Below are 14,686 nucleotides of genomic sequence, written 5' to 3' on the forward strand. Positions count from 1 at the left end.
TTTGGCGTGGATCCTCTTCTTTAAATTACAGTAAAGACTCTTTTATTTGAACACCAATTTTGGCCTCCTGCAGTTTTCCTTTTCAGGATGTGAAAGGGATGGAAGGACCTTGGTTTGCTTCATGGTTTCTGCCTGAGGTGTTGATTTTGGCTTCCCTGTTCTTATTCTTTACCATATGGCATCTGAAATAGAGTGTGTTTGCTACTGAGCTTGTGACTGACCGTGCCAGGGGCCCCAGAAGATAATTCTTTCTCCCCGGCTGGACATTGGACCTGGAACCATCGCTCCCCTGGTTGAGGATAATTACCCTCTCAGGGACTGTCTACATTCTGAATTTTAATGTTTAAACTTTTTTATTGGAGAAAACAATAACACAAAAATATCAATATGCAGCATGTGGTGATCCTTACACCTGCTTTCCTCTCAAATGTAATGGTTTACAATCTGAATTTTAATTCGGCTTCTTGCAGGAGGCGATGGTCACCTACGTGTTTAAAGGTGTTCTGCAGAATGAAAGAATATCTGCACCTCAAAAAGCTGCGGGCCCTGGCAAGAAAGGAGCTGTAAGGTAAGAATGATACACATAGTCATGGACCTATCTTTGCTATAAACCCATACAAAGCAAATCTTTGATCAAATCCTTTCTTGTATTAACGCCTACCTTTGTGTATTGTAATCTACTAACTCCACTGCCTGATCAGAAAAGGTCTTGGGACTGAGAGAGCTCTTCTGAGACTCCTGCTTTACACAAGAGCCTGAGAGAGAGAGATGTGAGAAGATCTCCCATGATCCCAGAAGGACAAGAAACGGACACTGGGATCTTTTCAAAGGCAAATGTGCATCAGTTTTTGCTGTGGAGCAGAACTTGGATAAAAGCTCCCTCAAGAGCTAGTTTGCACACATTGAGAAAATGTACTAGTTGCCTCATTAATGTTATGTTTTCATGTATCGTACATAAAATTGCTATACTGTACTATGTTACTAAATCTATGGATATCTTACAGTTATCTTACACAAATTACTGTGCTGTACCATGTTAGTATTTCTATCTGTAAACTATGTGTATCCTACACAAAACTTCTATGCTGTGTTAATAATTCTATCAGCATCTTGCATCTGTCTTACACAGATTGCCATGCTGTGCTCTGTTATTATTTCTACCTGTAACGTGCCTTGAGCTCCATGGCTGGAAAGGCGTTACATAAATAAATGATGATGATGATGATGAATTTGTAAAATGAGGTTCAAGACTTGTGTACCAGCAGCTAGGAGCTCTTCAGCTCATGATGTAGTGCAAGCCTCGCTTAAGCCAATCTGCAGTGCATTGCATTTGATTTCAAAGCACATCTGAGTTAAGGTGTGTGAGACCTGAATGGATCCGGGTTTCAGATTTCTCAGTGGGAAAGTTCAATATTGTAAACGTGGCCTGTTCTCTAGTTGTGAGTTCCCTTGCTCCTCCCTGGCAGCCATCCTGTGGCAGCACGAGAGTAAATGGCACCTCAAACAGAAACCCCAATACTGCTACTTCTGTTTCCTTTTTGCATTCAGCTGTACAAGCAGACAAAGTAAATGCTTTGAAAATCAATTTCCCTCCAGACCACTTTTGTGAGGTGCCAGGGAGTATTTTAACTGGTTGTTGCACACTGCTTCGGGCAGGAAACCAACGTCCACGTGACCAACGCACTTCAAAGGTCTTGCAAATAACAAGGCCTAGGCACATCCTAGTGATACACTGCCCCCTAGCCCTTGGATGGCAGAGATTCCTGATGTCAGATCCCAGTACAGGGTAAGGCTTTCATCTGGGGAGTGGGGAGGAGGAAGGGGAAGGGGAAGTCTTTCCTGGTTGTGGACCAGTTCATTATATGCTAGTTCATTATGTCTCTTGCACTGTATGTGATTATTATGTTATGTTATACTGGACTGCATTTTGGAAGGGCAGACAATGAATACCTCTAAATAAATAAATAAATAAATAAATACAGCAGAGCAGTGCAATACACAGCCATGAAAAAGGCTGCACTTAGACAACTGGGGATATATCGGAGAAATGATGGGAGACGTGGAGTTAATTCTGTTCATTTTGTACTGGGACAAAAATACTGACAGATCTATCAATGAAACCCTTCCTATATTTTCAATGGGGAAAAAAAGAATTATATAAACTGGGAGCAGAACTGAAAAGTCTCTCCACCACCCATTGGTGTCTTCCTGTAGTGCAAAATGTGATATAGTGTTTCTGTAATCTCAGATTACAGACTTTGTGAGACTGAAAGATTGGGCATCTAAATGGCAGATGAAATTTAATGTGGACAAGTGCAAGGTGATGCATATTGAGAAAAATAACCCATGCTCTAGTTACACAAAGTTAGGAGCTACCATCCAGGAAAAAGATCTAGGCATCATAATGGACAGTACTTTGAAATAATAAGCTTAGTATACCATTGTGGTAAAAAAAAGCAAACAGAATGTTAGGAATTAGTAGGAAGGGATAAAATGGAAAAAGTCATAATGCCTCTGTATCGCTCCATGGTAAGACCGCACCTTGAATACTGTGTACAATTCTGGTCACCACATCTCAAAAAAGATATAATTGTGATAGAGAAGGTACAGAGAAGGGCGACCAAAATGATAAAGAGAATGAAACAGCTCCCCTATGAGGAAAGGCTTTAGCTTGTAGTAAAGACGAGTGAGGTCTATAAAACCATAAAAGGACTTAAATGGGTAAATGTGAAGGTTATTTACTCTTTCATACTAGGACTAGGGGGCATTCCATGAAGTTAGCAAGTAGCACATTAAAAAAAAATTGGAGACAATTCTTTTTCACTCAATACACAATTAAGCTCTGGAATTCATTGCTAGAGGATGTGGTTAAAGAAATTAATTTGCTGGGTTTAAAAAAAGTTTGGATAAGTTCCAAGAGAAGTTCATAAACTGTTATTAATCAAGGAATAGCCACTGCTTATTACTGGCATCAGTAACATGGGATCTAATTAATGTTTGGGTACTTGCCAGGTACTTGTAGCCTGGATTTCTCACTATTGGAAACAGGATGCTGGGCTTGATGGACCCTTGGTCTGACCCAGTATGGCAACTTCTTATGTTCTTATAAACTTCTGAACCTTCCCAGAGCCAGCAGCTGTCTTATTTGCAGTCAAAAGTATCAAAACCAAATAGAGAGATTGTAGCTAACATGTAAATTAACCTTTTATCAGGTTCCAGTGCACTTTGAGATTCTGGCTGCTGTTCTCTTTCAAAATACCTTTTTTTTATGTCTAGAACATCTCCCTTACAGTTACAAGAAAATGTGGGATTTTTCCCACCACAGAAATAGAAGAAAAGCAAAAATCAAGGGCCAGATGTACTAACTTTAGATATGGTCCTAAATATGTTTCAATATATACAAAAAGTTACACTTTCGTACCAGAATGCAGGAATAAAGCTCGTGGGTGATTTTTCTTACACTTTCCAGTGCTGTTCCTAAATTCCCAGATATGACATCAACAAGTAAAATGCAATCTGGTACAAAATTAAAAGGAAATATACTTAACACTTTGATGCCTGCTAATTGATTTGCCCATCACTGATTGTCTTATAATCTATACAACAGTTCTTCCCACCCTTTTCAAAACCAAAGCAAACATACTTTAATAAAAATGTGGTGCGACACACCGACCTCCACTGCACAGGCAGTGTGGACACGGAGAAGTCTCGAATGACAAAAATAAAAAGAGCTCGTGAAATACTGAAAGCTCCATCAAATTTCTTGAAAGCAAAAGGAGAGAGAGAGGGTGGAGACACACAGGGACCATCACAGTGGAGCAGAGCTCCAGGGACTTCTGAAATGAACTGACATGGCTACAGCGACTCCTCCCAGACTACCAGCTTTAATCATGATACGTACGCATGCGGCTTAGGCGTGTATACGTAAACACAGCCCCCAGATAACTGCTGCTGGCTGAGCTCCTCCAGTTGTTACCTGTAAATATTCCTCTACCATCACTGGAGGATGAAGTACATGGTACATTTGTGGGTTACCCACAATTTCAGCACATTTTATTTGGTAACACGTCTTCAGCTGGACCCACAATTTCCTCACTCACACTTCGTGCAGAGTGAGATCTCATCTCATTTTTCCTTCTCCTACTCTCTCTGCTTCACTCTTTCTATTCTCAGGGGTCTTTTAATCCGGACCTGTTACCCACCTGCCTTACTTTCTCACCCAACAGGTGCTCCTGCTTGCTCTACTCTTCCCTGTCAGTGAACACCTGTTTCTTTCTTTTCCTAAACTTCTTACCATGCCCAGGTTCCTTCTTCCTCTTTTCGGGCCCTTTAGTCCCTAACTTCAAGCATTCCTTCCCACTAGTGTACTCCAGCTCCCTCTATACATACAAGTACAAGAAAAAGCAGATGTCCATATGGTTCGGGTATCTGGCTGAATTAGTTATCTTGCCCATCACAGGAGGTGGTTCATGTGACTGCTAGAGCTCTGCCATTGCTGCTGCTGCTCCTCCCAACACTCAGAGTAAGTTGCATCCAATGCTCAGTGCCTACTCTCCTCTCCTCACTCAACTTGGGGATAAGAAAAAAAAGGTAAAAGGATTCAGAAGAGGAGGTTCAGGAGGGAGCAGAGAAGCTGCAGTGTGCTATGTGTGTGCTGCACACTGCAGGGGCCACTCGTCTGTGCTGTGCATGCTGCCCATTAATTCCCACCCTTCAGGGTCTCATGTACTGTAGTTGCTAGGAAGGACTACGGAGAGGCATTTGTCGCTATGCATGTTCAGAAAAGTTCAGAAAAGAACTCCTGCACTTTTGAGAGCCGCCACTGGTGTGTCTTCTTGGTACAAAGATGCTGAGAGCAAAGCCCAGGAGCTGATCTGGACCTGAGCATCAGGCAGTTGTAACTTTTCCATGGCACACCTAATCGGCACACTGGTCGGGAAACACCGCTATAGAATTTCCAAAAAGTAAGGATTAAAAATGCAGGGGGACAGAGGAAAGATGGAGACCTTCTGAGCAGGGAATTAAGCTTAAGGTTCCATCCTTTGATTTAGTTTGAAAACGCTTTTAATGCTTGTGATCAACACTGGAGCCAGGTCTTTCATTTAGTAACCGATCAGATACAGCACAGGCAGCAGCAGTGTCAGCTTCTCCACACACTATTCTGTTAAGGTGCCTCAGTGCCCTTATGGAAGGACTCACTGTGCCGGGGAGAAGGTGCTCCGATTTATGGTTTGAATCTTGGGCTTTCTGCTGGGCTGGTCAACCTAAGTGCCAACTGCAATAACCTCATCCCGCTCTTTGCCTCCCACCACCCACCACTGAAAGTTATCACATTGCTCTTCCACCCTCCATCTGATACACAGAAACAAAGAAAATGGCAGCAGAGAAGGACTGCAAGAGCCATGTAGTCTGTCCAGTTTAATTTCTGGGGCAGTGCCATAGGTCCCGGTTGACCCCTAGCCTTTCTTTTCAGTTCTTTGCATCTAAGGATCTTCTGCACTCATACAATGCTTTCTTGATCTCAAGTTACTGTTTGGAGGCCATTACATGCACCCGCCACCCCTTTCTGTGAAGAAATATTTTCTGATGTTGCTCTTCAGCGTTCCTCCCCAGATCCTTATACCATGACTTCTTGTTCTAGAACATTCTTTCCTCTAAAAAATAAAAGGGTTTGTTTCTTCTTCATTATTTATACCTTTGAGTTATCTGAATGTTTCTATCATTTCAGCCAGGCCTCTCTAGGTCTTTCAATCCCATCTCATACTGTTTTGGGTGTAGACCCTGTACCTTTTCGATAGCCCTTCTCTGATCTGATAGGATCTTCTTTTGGTAGCGATGCAGTGATGGGAGAGAGAGTTCAACAAAAGTTAAGAGTATTTAGGTTAAGCAGTGTGTTGGGTGGAGGTAGAGGCTATCTCCTGCAGTTTGAAAACCACAATAACCAAGGTTTAAAGCTTCCTGTTAAAACAGGTTTGTTTGTTTGTTTTTACCAGATATCAGATGCCTTTGAAACTGGTGACTGGGAGATGATTTCCGGGGAGACAAACTCAGGAGAGCCATATCTGCTGTACTGCAACTCCGAAGCACTCAGCTCTTGCGCAAAGCCAAAGTCACAGATTTTAATGTCTTCTGTGTCCGGATGTACCATCAGTATGTTAGGAGGCTATTTACAAGGAAAAGCAGATCAGATGATTCTTAAAATATACCCTGGCATATCATAACAAGTCAGTTCATCCAATTACCTGTGTCTACAACAATAACATTTGAGATACTTGATTTTAATATAAAAACATGCCATTACTGGGTCAGACCAAAGGTCCATCAAGCCCAATAGCCTGTTTCCAAAAGTGGCCGATCCAGGTCACAAGTACCTGGCAGGATCCCAAGGGGTAGAGAGATTCCAAGCTGCTTATCCCCAGGAATAAGCAGTGGATATCTGCAACTCTACCTGCTGTGCTATAATGAGGCCGATATTCAGAAGCCATTTAGATGGATAACTGAAACTATAATATGAACAATCATACTTTGTTAAAATGGTCTGTGGATCTGCTTTATCAGTTATAAGCATTAGGGGGCTTTCAGAACATCCAACCCAAGCGCAGTGCAGCATTGTGCACTAGAATAGAGAAAACTTTCCCTCTGCCAAGTAATATTTTAAAATTATAAACATTTATAAAAGTTCCTCTGAATGCAAAATTCATAGGTGCTATTTGGTGACAGTGTGTTTTTGTAATGTTTCTTATTTTAATGCAAAAATAGAAAATAACCAGTTTCATCTGAAAAAGCAGGCCATTTTAGGATTTCCAAACTTCATGGAAAGTTTGAAATGATTTTTGGAATTTTTAATAAACCTGACAAGAAAATCCATAAGATCTCAAATTTACATTTTGCCAAGATTTCATATCTGATGTAACAGATCCCATAAATAGCCCTACCTCTGGGAAGTATTTATAATTTATAGGTTTTACTTTAATTTAATTTTTATTATGTGATTTTGTTTCTGTTTGAGAAGATGTGCTGAGTCATATAGTGGAGAGAAGCTGTGAGAGCCTGCAAAGTTGATATAAGATTGTGACAGAGCCAATGCCTTGCCCCATGCTATTTGCCATAATGGCCCATTAAATCCTGGGCATGGGACCATTTCTATCTGTGATGCACATCTCTGCTGAGGTCTTCTGCACAAAATGTTCTTCTGTTGTCCATCGAAGGAAGAAGGGCAGTCACATTGGGTCACTGATCCTGGCTGCACAGATCAGGCAAAGTCACCTAAGGCTTATACCAGCAGCATATTGCCACTGGCTGTTTTGGGTGCCAGAACTCATGCTGGTATAATAGCAGGTATAAAAAAGACAGACTTAGTGACACTTTCATACTCTATTAATTGTGCCACTGCTGCCCCCTTACATGTGGTGCAGCATCCTCATCCACTATACCTGTACTCAGTGGCTGCAATGGATCTGCAGTTGCACCCTACAGCTCAGACACAGAGGAACATATCATCTGATGTGATTACCTTTTACACAAACTGTCATCTTGAGCGACATCATATGTCACCTAGGACACTGAAAATAACAGTAGATATGATGACACAGCATCAACCTGACCTGCTGGCAAGAGTCAAGAATAGCAGGTATGCAACAGGTAGGAAACTATGGATTTTCTATGGAAGGTACCTTAATGTCCAAGTGAAGAATGTTCTTGTCATGAAGGTATCCAACACCTTCTACAATTTGCTTGATATACAATTTTACCTAAGAATTAAAAATGAAATATTTGTATTATTCTTGCAAAAGATACAGCGTGTAACATTTGTTATTGACATGGTTCCAATAGAATTAAGCCATGTGTTGCTTTTTCTAAACACAGAACTCCTTTCAAAATATTACCTCTGCTTCAGTGGCTGTGCCCTTCTTGAGTAGACGGTCTAACAATTCCTCACTAGAACATCTACAATAATAGTATTCAGGAAAACAACTCTGCAGAACCATTCAACAAATCGCAATGAATAAAACATTCTTGTTGATAAAGACAGTGCATATGGATGGGAGGATTGTGTTTCCAAGGCAATGTAGCATTCTCTTTATTAGAAGCAGATGTACTGGTACTGGGTACTTTACAAGCAAGGAATACATTTATGCATCCAGAAAGAGCTAAGAAGGTTATCCATTCCTTCCCAAATGGATTCTTGTTAGACACACAGGACCCTATTCTGATCAGGATAGAGTTTGTGGAGACCCCACTGCAGAATTCTCCATAGCTTACTATTTGATTCTGGAGGCAAAACTTTTAAAATCAGATGTAGTGGAGTAAAAAATACACAGATTTCTCTCCCCCAACCCCAGACAATTTATCCACAGGGATCACTTGTTTACCTCCTCACCAACTTCTCCTGTCAGCCACCAGTGACAAAACAAAAACGTCACTCAGAAAGTTCCAGATTCCTCTAAAGCCAGACTAAGAGAGAAGGCAGGCAAGTTAGAGCTGTTATATGGACAAAGATTGAGTGGAGACAACTAATCACTAGATTAAAAAGCAGACCGTCTTGCAGTATCAGCTGAACATTTGTATCATGGGGAAACAGTTAGCTCATTGTACAGAGTTAATTCAACTTCTTCCTAAGCCCTAGCAGCTATTCCTATCTTTTCTACAGTTTGTATTGTCGTAAATTTCAGGGACTCCAGCTTTGAATTCCTTTATTAGTTGTGCAAACAGTTTCATAAGATTTGAGACTGTGCTGTTTAGCTGGGCAATATAGCTTACGGCAGGTCATGTGACAAAGCAGGCTAAAAGCAAGCTGACATACACCAGTAATCTAGAGGGATTCTCTGGTTAGAATCCTGCCTGTATTAATGCATTTTGACTGACAAGGCCCTGGATACGCCGTTAGGAAAAAGAAACGTCCTCATTTACAAACTTAAGTCAAATGAACCAAAGATGACATATAGCTAGAGAGCATGATAGGATAAATAAATATTCTTTGGTATCCAGGGTAATACCATATATAGCAATGCTTAGATTTGTTTACTTCTTAAAGTTGACTATTAGATCACGTAGGCAACACGTAAGCTTATGCATAGGTATTAGTTACAGGAAGGTAATGAATATTTAAATATAGTATTAAATACTATATTGTGGAATGATAACTGAGGGTCTCAATATTTGTCTTCCACTTAAACATTATGCATACAGAAAGCAACTCAGTTAAAGTCTTAAGACACTATTCATTTGCTTTCCTGATTTGTTGATTGCTTACTATGATGATCTATACAACATATATAAGAAGTAAAACTGAGACATTGGCTCAGTACAACATCCTAATTGTGATAGTACCTGCCGATTAGTTAGTCTGACCTTAGTTGTGAGTAAATTGATGGAGATCTGAAGAAGTGTGGTTTTACAGAGGACGATTGTAATATACAAATCTGATCAATTTCCTTGACAATGTGACCAGAGAATTAGATCAGGGGCATGCACTGGATGTGGTGTAGTTGGATTTCAGCAAAGCTTTTCACAGTGTCCTCCATAGAAGGCTCAAAAATAAACAGCCTAAGGGAAGAGTATAATGGTAGGAGTATACTACTGTCCACCTGGCCAAAATGATAAGTCAGCTGATGAAATGCTAAGAGAAATCAGGGAAGCTAACCAATTTGGCAGTGCAATAATAATGGGAGATTTCAAGTACCCCAATATTGACTGGGTAAATGTAACATCAGGACATGCTAGAGAGTTAAAGTTCTTGGATGGAATAAATGATTGCTACATGGAGCAACTGGTTCAGGAACCAGTTGCTCCATGTAGAAGGAGTTATTTTAGATCTAATTGTTAGTGGAAAGCTTGATTTGGTTAGAGAAGTAACGGTGGTGGGGCCACTTGGCAACAGTGATCATAACATGATCAAAGTTGAATTAATGAGTGGAAGGGGGACAATAAGTAAATCTATAGCTCTAGCACTAAACTTTCAAAAGGGAAACTTTGATAAAATAAGAAAAATAGAAAAAACCTGAAAGGTGCCACTCTAAAGGTTAAGAGTGTTAAGGTGTGGACATTGTTTAAAAATAGCATCTTAGAGGCGCAGTCCAGATATATTCCATGCATTAAGAAAGATGAAAGGAAGGCCAAATGATTGTCAGTATGGTTAAAAGATGAGGTGAAAGAGGTTATTTTAGTCAAAAGAACTTCCTTCAAAAACTGGAAAAAGGATTCATCTGAAGGAAAAAGCATAAGCATTGGAAAGTTAAATGTAAAACATTGATAAGACAGGGAAAGAAAGAATTTGAAAAGAAGTTGGTCGTAGAGGCAAAAACTCATAATAAAAACTTTAAAAAATATATCCAAAACAGGAAGCTCGTGAGGGAGTTGTTGGACCATTAGTTGAGCGAGGGGTTAAAGGGGCACTTAGGGAAGATAAGGCCATCATTGAAAGATTAAATGAATTCGTGTTTTGGTCTTTAATGAGGATGTTGGAGAGATACTCATTCCGGAGACAGTTTTCAAGGGTGATGATTCAGATGAACTGAACCAAATCACAGTGAACCTGGAAGATGTAGTAGGCCAGATGATATACGTACACCCCAGGATTCTGAAAGAACTAAAAAAATGAAATTTCAGACCTATTACTAGTAATTTGTAAGCTATCATTAAAATTGTCTATCGTATCTGAAGACTGGAGGGTGGCTAATTTATCTCTGATATTTAAAAAGAGCTCCAAATATGATCAGAGAAATTTATAGATCAGTCAGCCTGACTTCAGTGCCAGGAAACATCATGGAAACTATGCTAAAGAACCAAATCACAAAGCATTTAGATAGACATGGTTTAAAGGACACAGCCAGCATGGATTTACCCACCGGAAGTCTTGCCTCACAAATCTGCTAAATTTTTTTGAAGGGATTAATAAACATCGGGATAAAGGTGAACCGGTAGATGTGGTGTATTTGGATTTTCAGAAGGTGTTTGACAAAGTCCCTCATGAGAAGCCTCATTAAAAAGTCATGGAATAGGAGGCAACGTCCTTTTGTGGACTGCAAACTGGTTAAAAAACAGGAAACAGTAGGATTAAATGGTCAGTTTTATCAGTGGAAAAAGGTAAACAGTGGAATGACTTAGGGATCTGTACTTGGATTGGTGCTTTATAATATATTTATAAATGATCTGGAAAGGAATATGACGAGTGAGGTGATCAAATTTGCAGATGACCCAAAATTATTCAGAGTAGTTAAATCTCAAGCAGATAGTGATAAATTGCAGGAGGACCTTATGAGACTGGAAAATTGGGCATCCAAATGGCAGATGAAATTTAATGTGGACAATTGCAAAGTGATGCATGTAGGGAAAAATAACCCATGCTATAGTTACACGATGTTAGGTTCCATATTAGGAGCTGCCACCAAGGAAAAGATCTAGGCATCTTAGTGGATAATATATTGAAATTGTTGGCTCAGTGTGCTGTGGCAGTCACAAATGCAAACAGATTGATAGGAAATATTTGGAAAGGAATGGTGAATAAAATGGAGAATGTCATAATGCCTCTGTTTCGCTCCATGGTGAAACCGCACCTTTTGTACGGTGTGCAATTCTGGTCACCGCATCTCAAAAAAGATATAGTTGCACTGGAAAAGATACAGAGAAGGGTGACCAAAATGATAAAGTGGATGAAATGGCTCCTCTATTAGGAAATACTAAAGAGGTAGGGCTGTTCAGCATGGAGTAAATAAGGTTTATGGGGGATATGACAAAGGTCTATAAAATCATGAAAGGACTTGAACAGATAAATGTGAAATAGTTATTTACTCTTTCAGATACTACAAGGACTAGTGGGCACTCCATGAAGTTAGCAAGTAGTACATTTAAAACAAAACAAAGAAAATTCTTTTCACTCAATGCACAATTAAGATCTGGCATTCATTGCCAGAGGATGTGGTTCAGGTAGTTAGTGCAGCTGGGTTTAAAAAAGTTTGGACAAGTTCCTGGAGGAGAAGTTCATAAACTGCTATTAATGAGGTTGACTTAGGGAATAGCCACTGCTTATTACTGGCATTAGTAGCATGGGATCTATTTATTGTTTGGGTATTTGCCAGGTACTTGTATCCTGGATTTACCACTGTTAGAAACAGGATGCTGGGCTTGGTCTGACCCAGTATAGGAACTTATGTTCTTATGTGGTAGACTAGAGGTTAGAAACTGGTTGAGTGATGGTAAACAAAAAGTAGTGATAAAAATGGAACTCACTCTGACAAAGGAGGGATCACTATTGGTATGACATAGGGATTCGTCATGGAGCCAGTTGTGTTCAATATTATTATAGCGGTAGATTGAAAGCTTTGTCTATTTGCAGGTGACACTAACATCTGTAACAGAGTGAAAGCTTATGAGGGAGTAGAAAAAAGACCTAAGAAAGCTTGAGCAGTGGTTATGTGACTGGTAGCTAAGAGTCAATGAAGGAAAAAATACAGTATCATACATACATTTGAGATGTCACAGTCCATGGAGCAGTATGTGATGGGGTGAGACTATTGCCCATTAATCAGAAAAGAGACCTTGAGGTGATCATATCTGATGATCTTAAGTTAGTGAAACAGTACAACAAAGCAGGCACCATAGTGCTGATTTTCCAGGAACCTTTTTGAACTGCAGCAGATTTTTCCCTTTTCCACACTGGAATTGGAGTAGAAAGTGGAAGCTGCCACATGCCTCAGTTTGGTATTCTTTTACATTTATTTATTTATTTATTTATTGAGAATCAGCACTGAGATATAGCCAATAAAATACTAGAGTGCCTAGGCAAGGGCATGGCCAGTAGAAGAAGGGAGGTGATAATGCATTAAGTACAGGTTGTTGGCCAGACCTTATCTGGAGTATTGTGTCCAATTTTGGAGATTGTTTCAAAAGGATATAGACAGAGTGGAGGCAGTTCAGAGAAGAGCTACCAAACTGATGCAGAGTCTGCGCCAAAAGTCCTATGATATGAAGCTTAAAGTGTTAAGTACGTGTATTCTAGGGGAGAGAAGGGAATATAAAGAGACATTAAAAGGTATGCATAATACAGAAGAACATCTTTTACAGTGGATAGAATGTTCTAGAATAAGATATGAAGCTCTAAGGAGATAGGCTTAAGTAGTATCAGAAAATATTACTTTGTGGAGAGGATGGTGGATGCACGGAACAATCTTCCAGGGGAAAGAGTAGAGGAAATAACAAAAAATGGCATAAGGGCTGACGTTTCCTGAAGGAAAGCCTGAGATTAGCTGAGGTTTATGGCATTCCCTAGGAAGTAATCTGGGACGACTACATGGGTCCTTATGTATTATTTAACATAAGAACCTAAGATTTGCTATACTGGATCAGACCAAAGGTCCATCAAGCCCCGTATTCTGTTTCCAACAGTGGCCCATCCAGGTCACAAGCACCTGGCAGGATTCCAAAAGTTAGAATGATTTCAAGCTGCTTATGCCAGGGATAAGCAGTGGATTTCCACAAGTCATATTTATGTTGTCATATTTAATGTTTCTATGAATTTGATTTTACCAATGACGACTGCCTCATTACAGTGATCCTTCCTCCATAATCCAGTGCCTATCCATCATAATTCTCTTTCCCTTCATAACCCCTTCCTCCTCCTTGTACACTCTCCCTTTTTCTTACCCTGATCCCATGCGTATTAGTTGCAAAGACCAGGAAAGCAAATGAATAGTGTCTTAATGTAACGTTTTAACTCCGAGTTGCTTTCTGTATGCAATATGTATGTTTAAGTGGAGGACAAATATTGAGTCCCTCAGTTATCATTCCACAAACCGCAAGAAAAAATGTTCTTTGTTTATAAAGTTACATGTAAACTTAGATAAAAGTGAAACAGAAATGAAAGTTTGGCAGACAGAAAAAAAACAGATAAAAAAAAAAAAAGGATACAGCTCCAAGATTAAGACTAGTGTTTTCTTTGTCTCAAAGGAATCCAGCAGTCGGGTGATTTTCTCATGATTTATTCTTGTCAGGATATCCCGTTCTTGGTAGGCCTGGGGCCTGGTTTTGCTTCTTAGAGGTATGAACTTGGCAGCACAAGCCGCTCTGTTGCCTTTGTGCACTACCCTCTTCAAGAATCCAAAAGAGCCTCTGTATGGATTGAAAGCAACATGGAGATAATGTATTTTTAGAGTTATTGAGAGACACAATTAGCAATGCTGTTGGAAGATGAAAGGACGGGACGTTCATTCCCAATGACCGAACAACCAATGAATTGATGCGCTTGGCCTCGGTAGGCACTGAGTTGTGGCAGGAAGAGAAAGGGAAGGTGAGACGGAGTTTCTCTTGAATCCCATCTTTGTTTTTCAAGGGGCAGTTCAACTTCACAGACACTAAAAGTCCTGCGGGTGTGCAGTGCTGAAATATAGCTTTATAGATTCTTAAAAACATGAATAGAACTTTAGAAGTTATATTCTATGTGACCTTTGGACTTGCTTTGGCTACTCTGCACCAGACTGCACTCCAACCCCAGAGCAGTCTGTCAGGGAGTTGCTGCAGGATAACGCCACTCTCTGAGATGTTTCGTGGGGTGCACCAGAAATTCTTTGTTTTGTTGCACTAAACTCCAAATCATGCAGAAAATATATTTAAAATTAAAATTATTTTTTTCTTTTTGTGTACACTTTTAGCACTGCACTCCATCAAGAACGCATCAGCCTCCCCAATGTTT

General features: G+C 40.0%; 1 protein-coding gene and 1 long non-coding RNA gene across 10 annotated transcripts in view; one reads left to right on the forward strand and one right to left on the reverse strand.

The window, feature by feature from the left end:
- The window catches only part of OBSCN (obscurin, cytoskeletal calmodulin and titin-interacting RhoGEF), a 745,212-nt gene that overhangs the window by 79,219 nt on the left and 651,307 nt on the right, over positions 1-14,686 (reverse strand). For all 9 annotated transcript variants that reach the window (XM_029588301.1, XM_029588307.1, XM_029588308.1 and 6 more), the window contains 4 exons: positions 13,906-14,106; positions 7,887-7,947; positions 7,674-7,751; positions 5,991-6,163 (listed from right to left, as the gene is read on the reverse strand). In XM_029588301.1, the coding sequence (XP_029444161.1) occupies positions 5,991-6,163; positions 7,674-7,751; positions 7,887-7,947; positions 13,906-14,106 (513 nt within the window). The remainder of the gene's footprint in view (positions 1-5,990; positions 6,164-7,673; positions 7,752-7,886; positions 7,948-13,905; positions 14,107-14,686) is intronic.
- On the forward strand, positions 468-1,225 carry LOC115084030. Its single transcript, XR_003854446.1, has 2 exons — positions 468-568; positions 702-1,225. It is a non-coding gene; the product is annotated as an uncharacterized LOC115084030 (long non-coding RNA).

Source organism: Rhinatrema bivittatum, chromosome 2 (genome assembly GCF_901001135.1).
Source record: "Rhinatrema bivittatum chromosome 2, aRhiBiv1.1, whole genome shotgun sequence".
NCBI classification, from domain to species: domain Eukaryota; kingdom Metazoa; phylum Chordata; class Amphibia; order Gymnophiona; family Rhinatrematidae; genus Rhinatrema; species Rhinatrema bivittatum.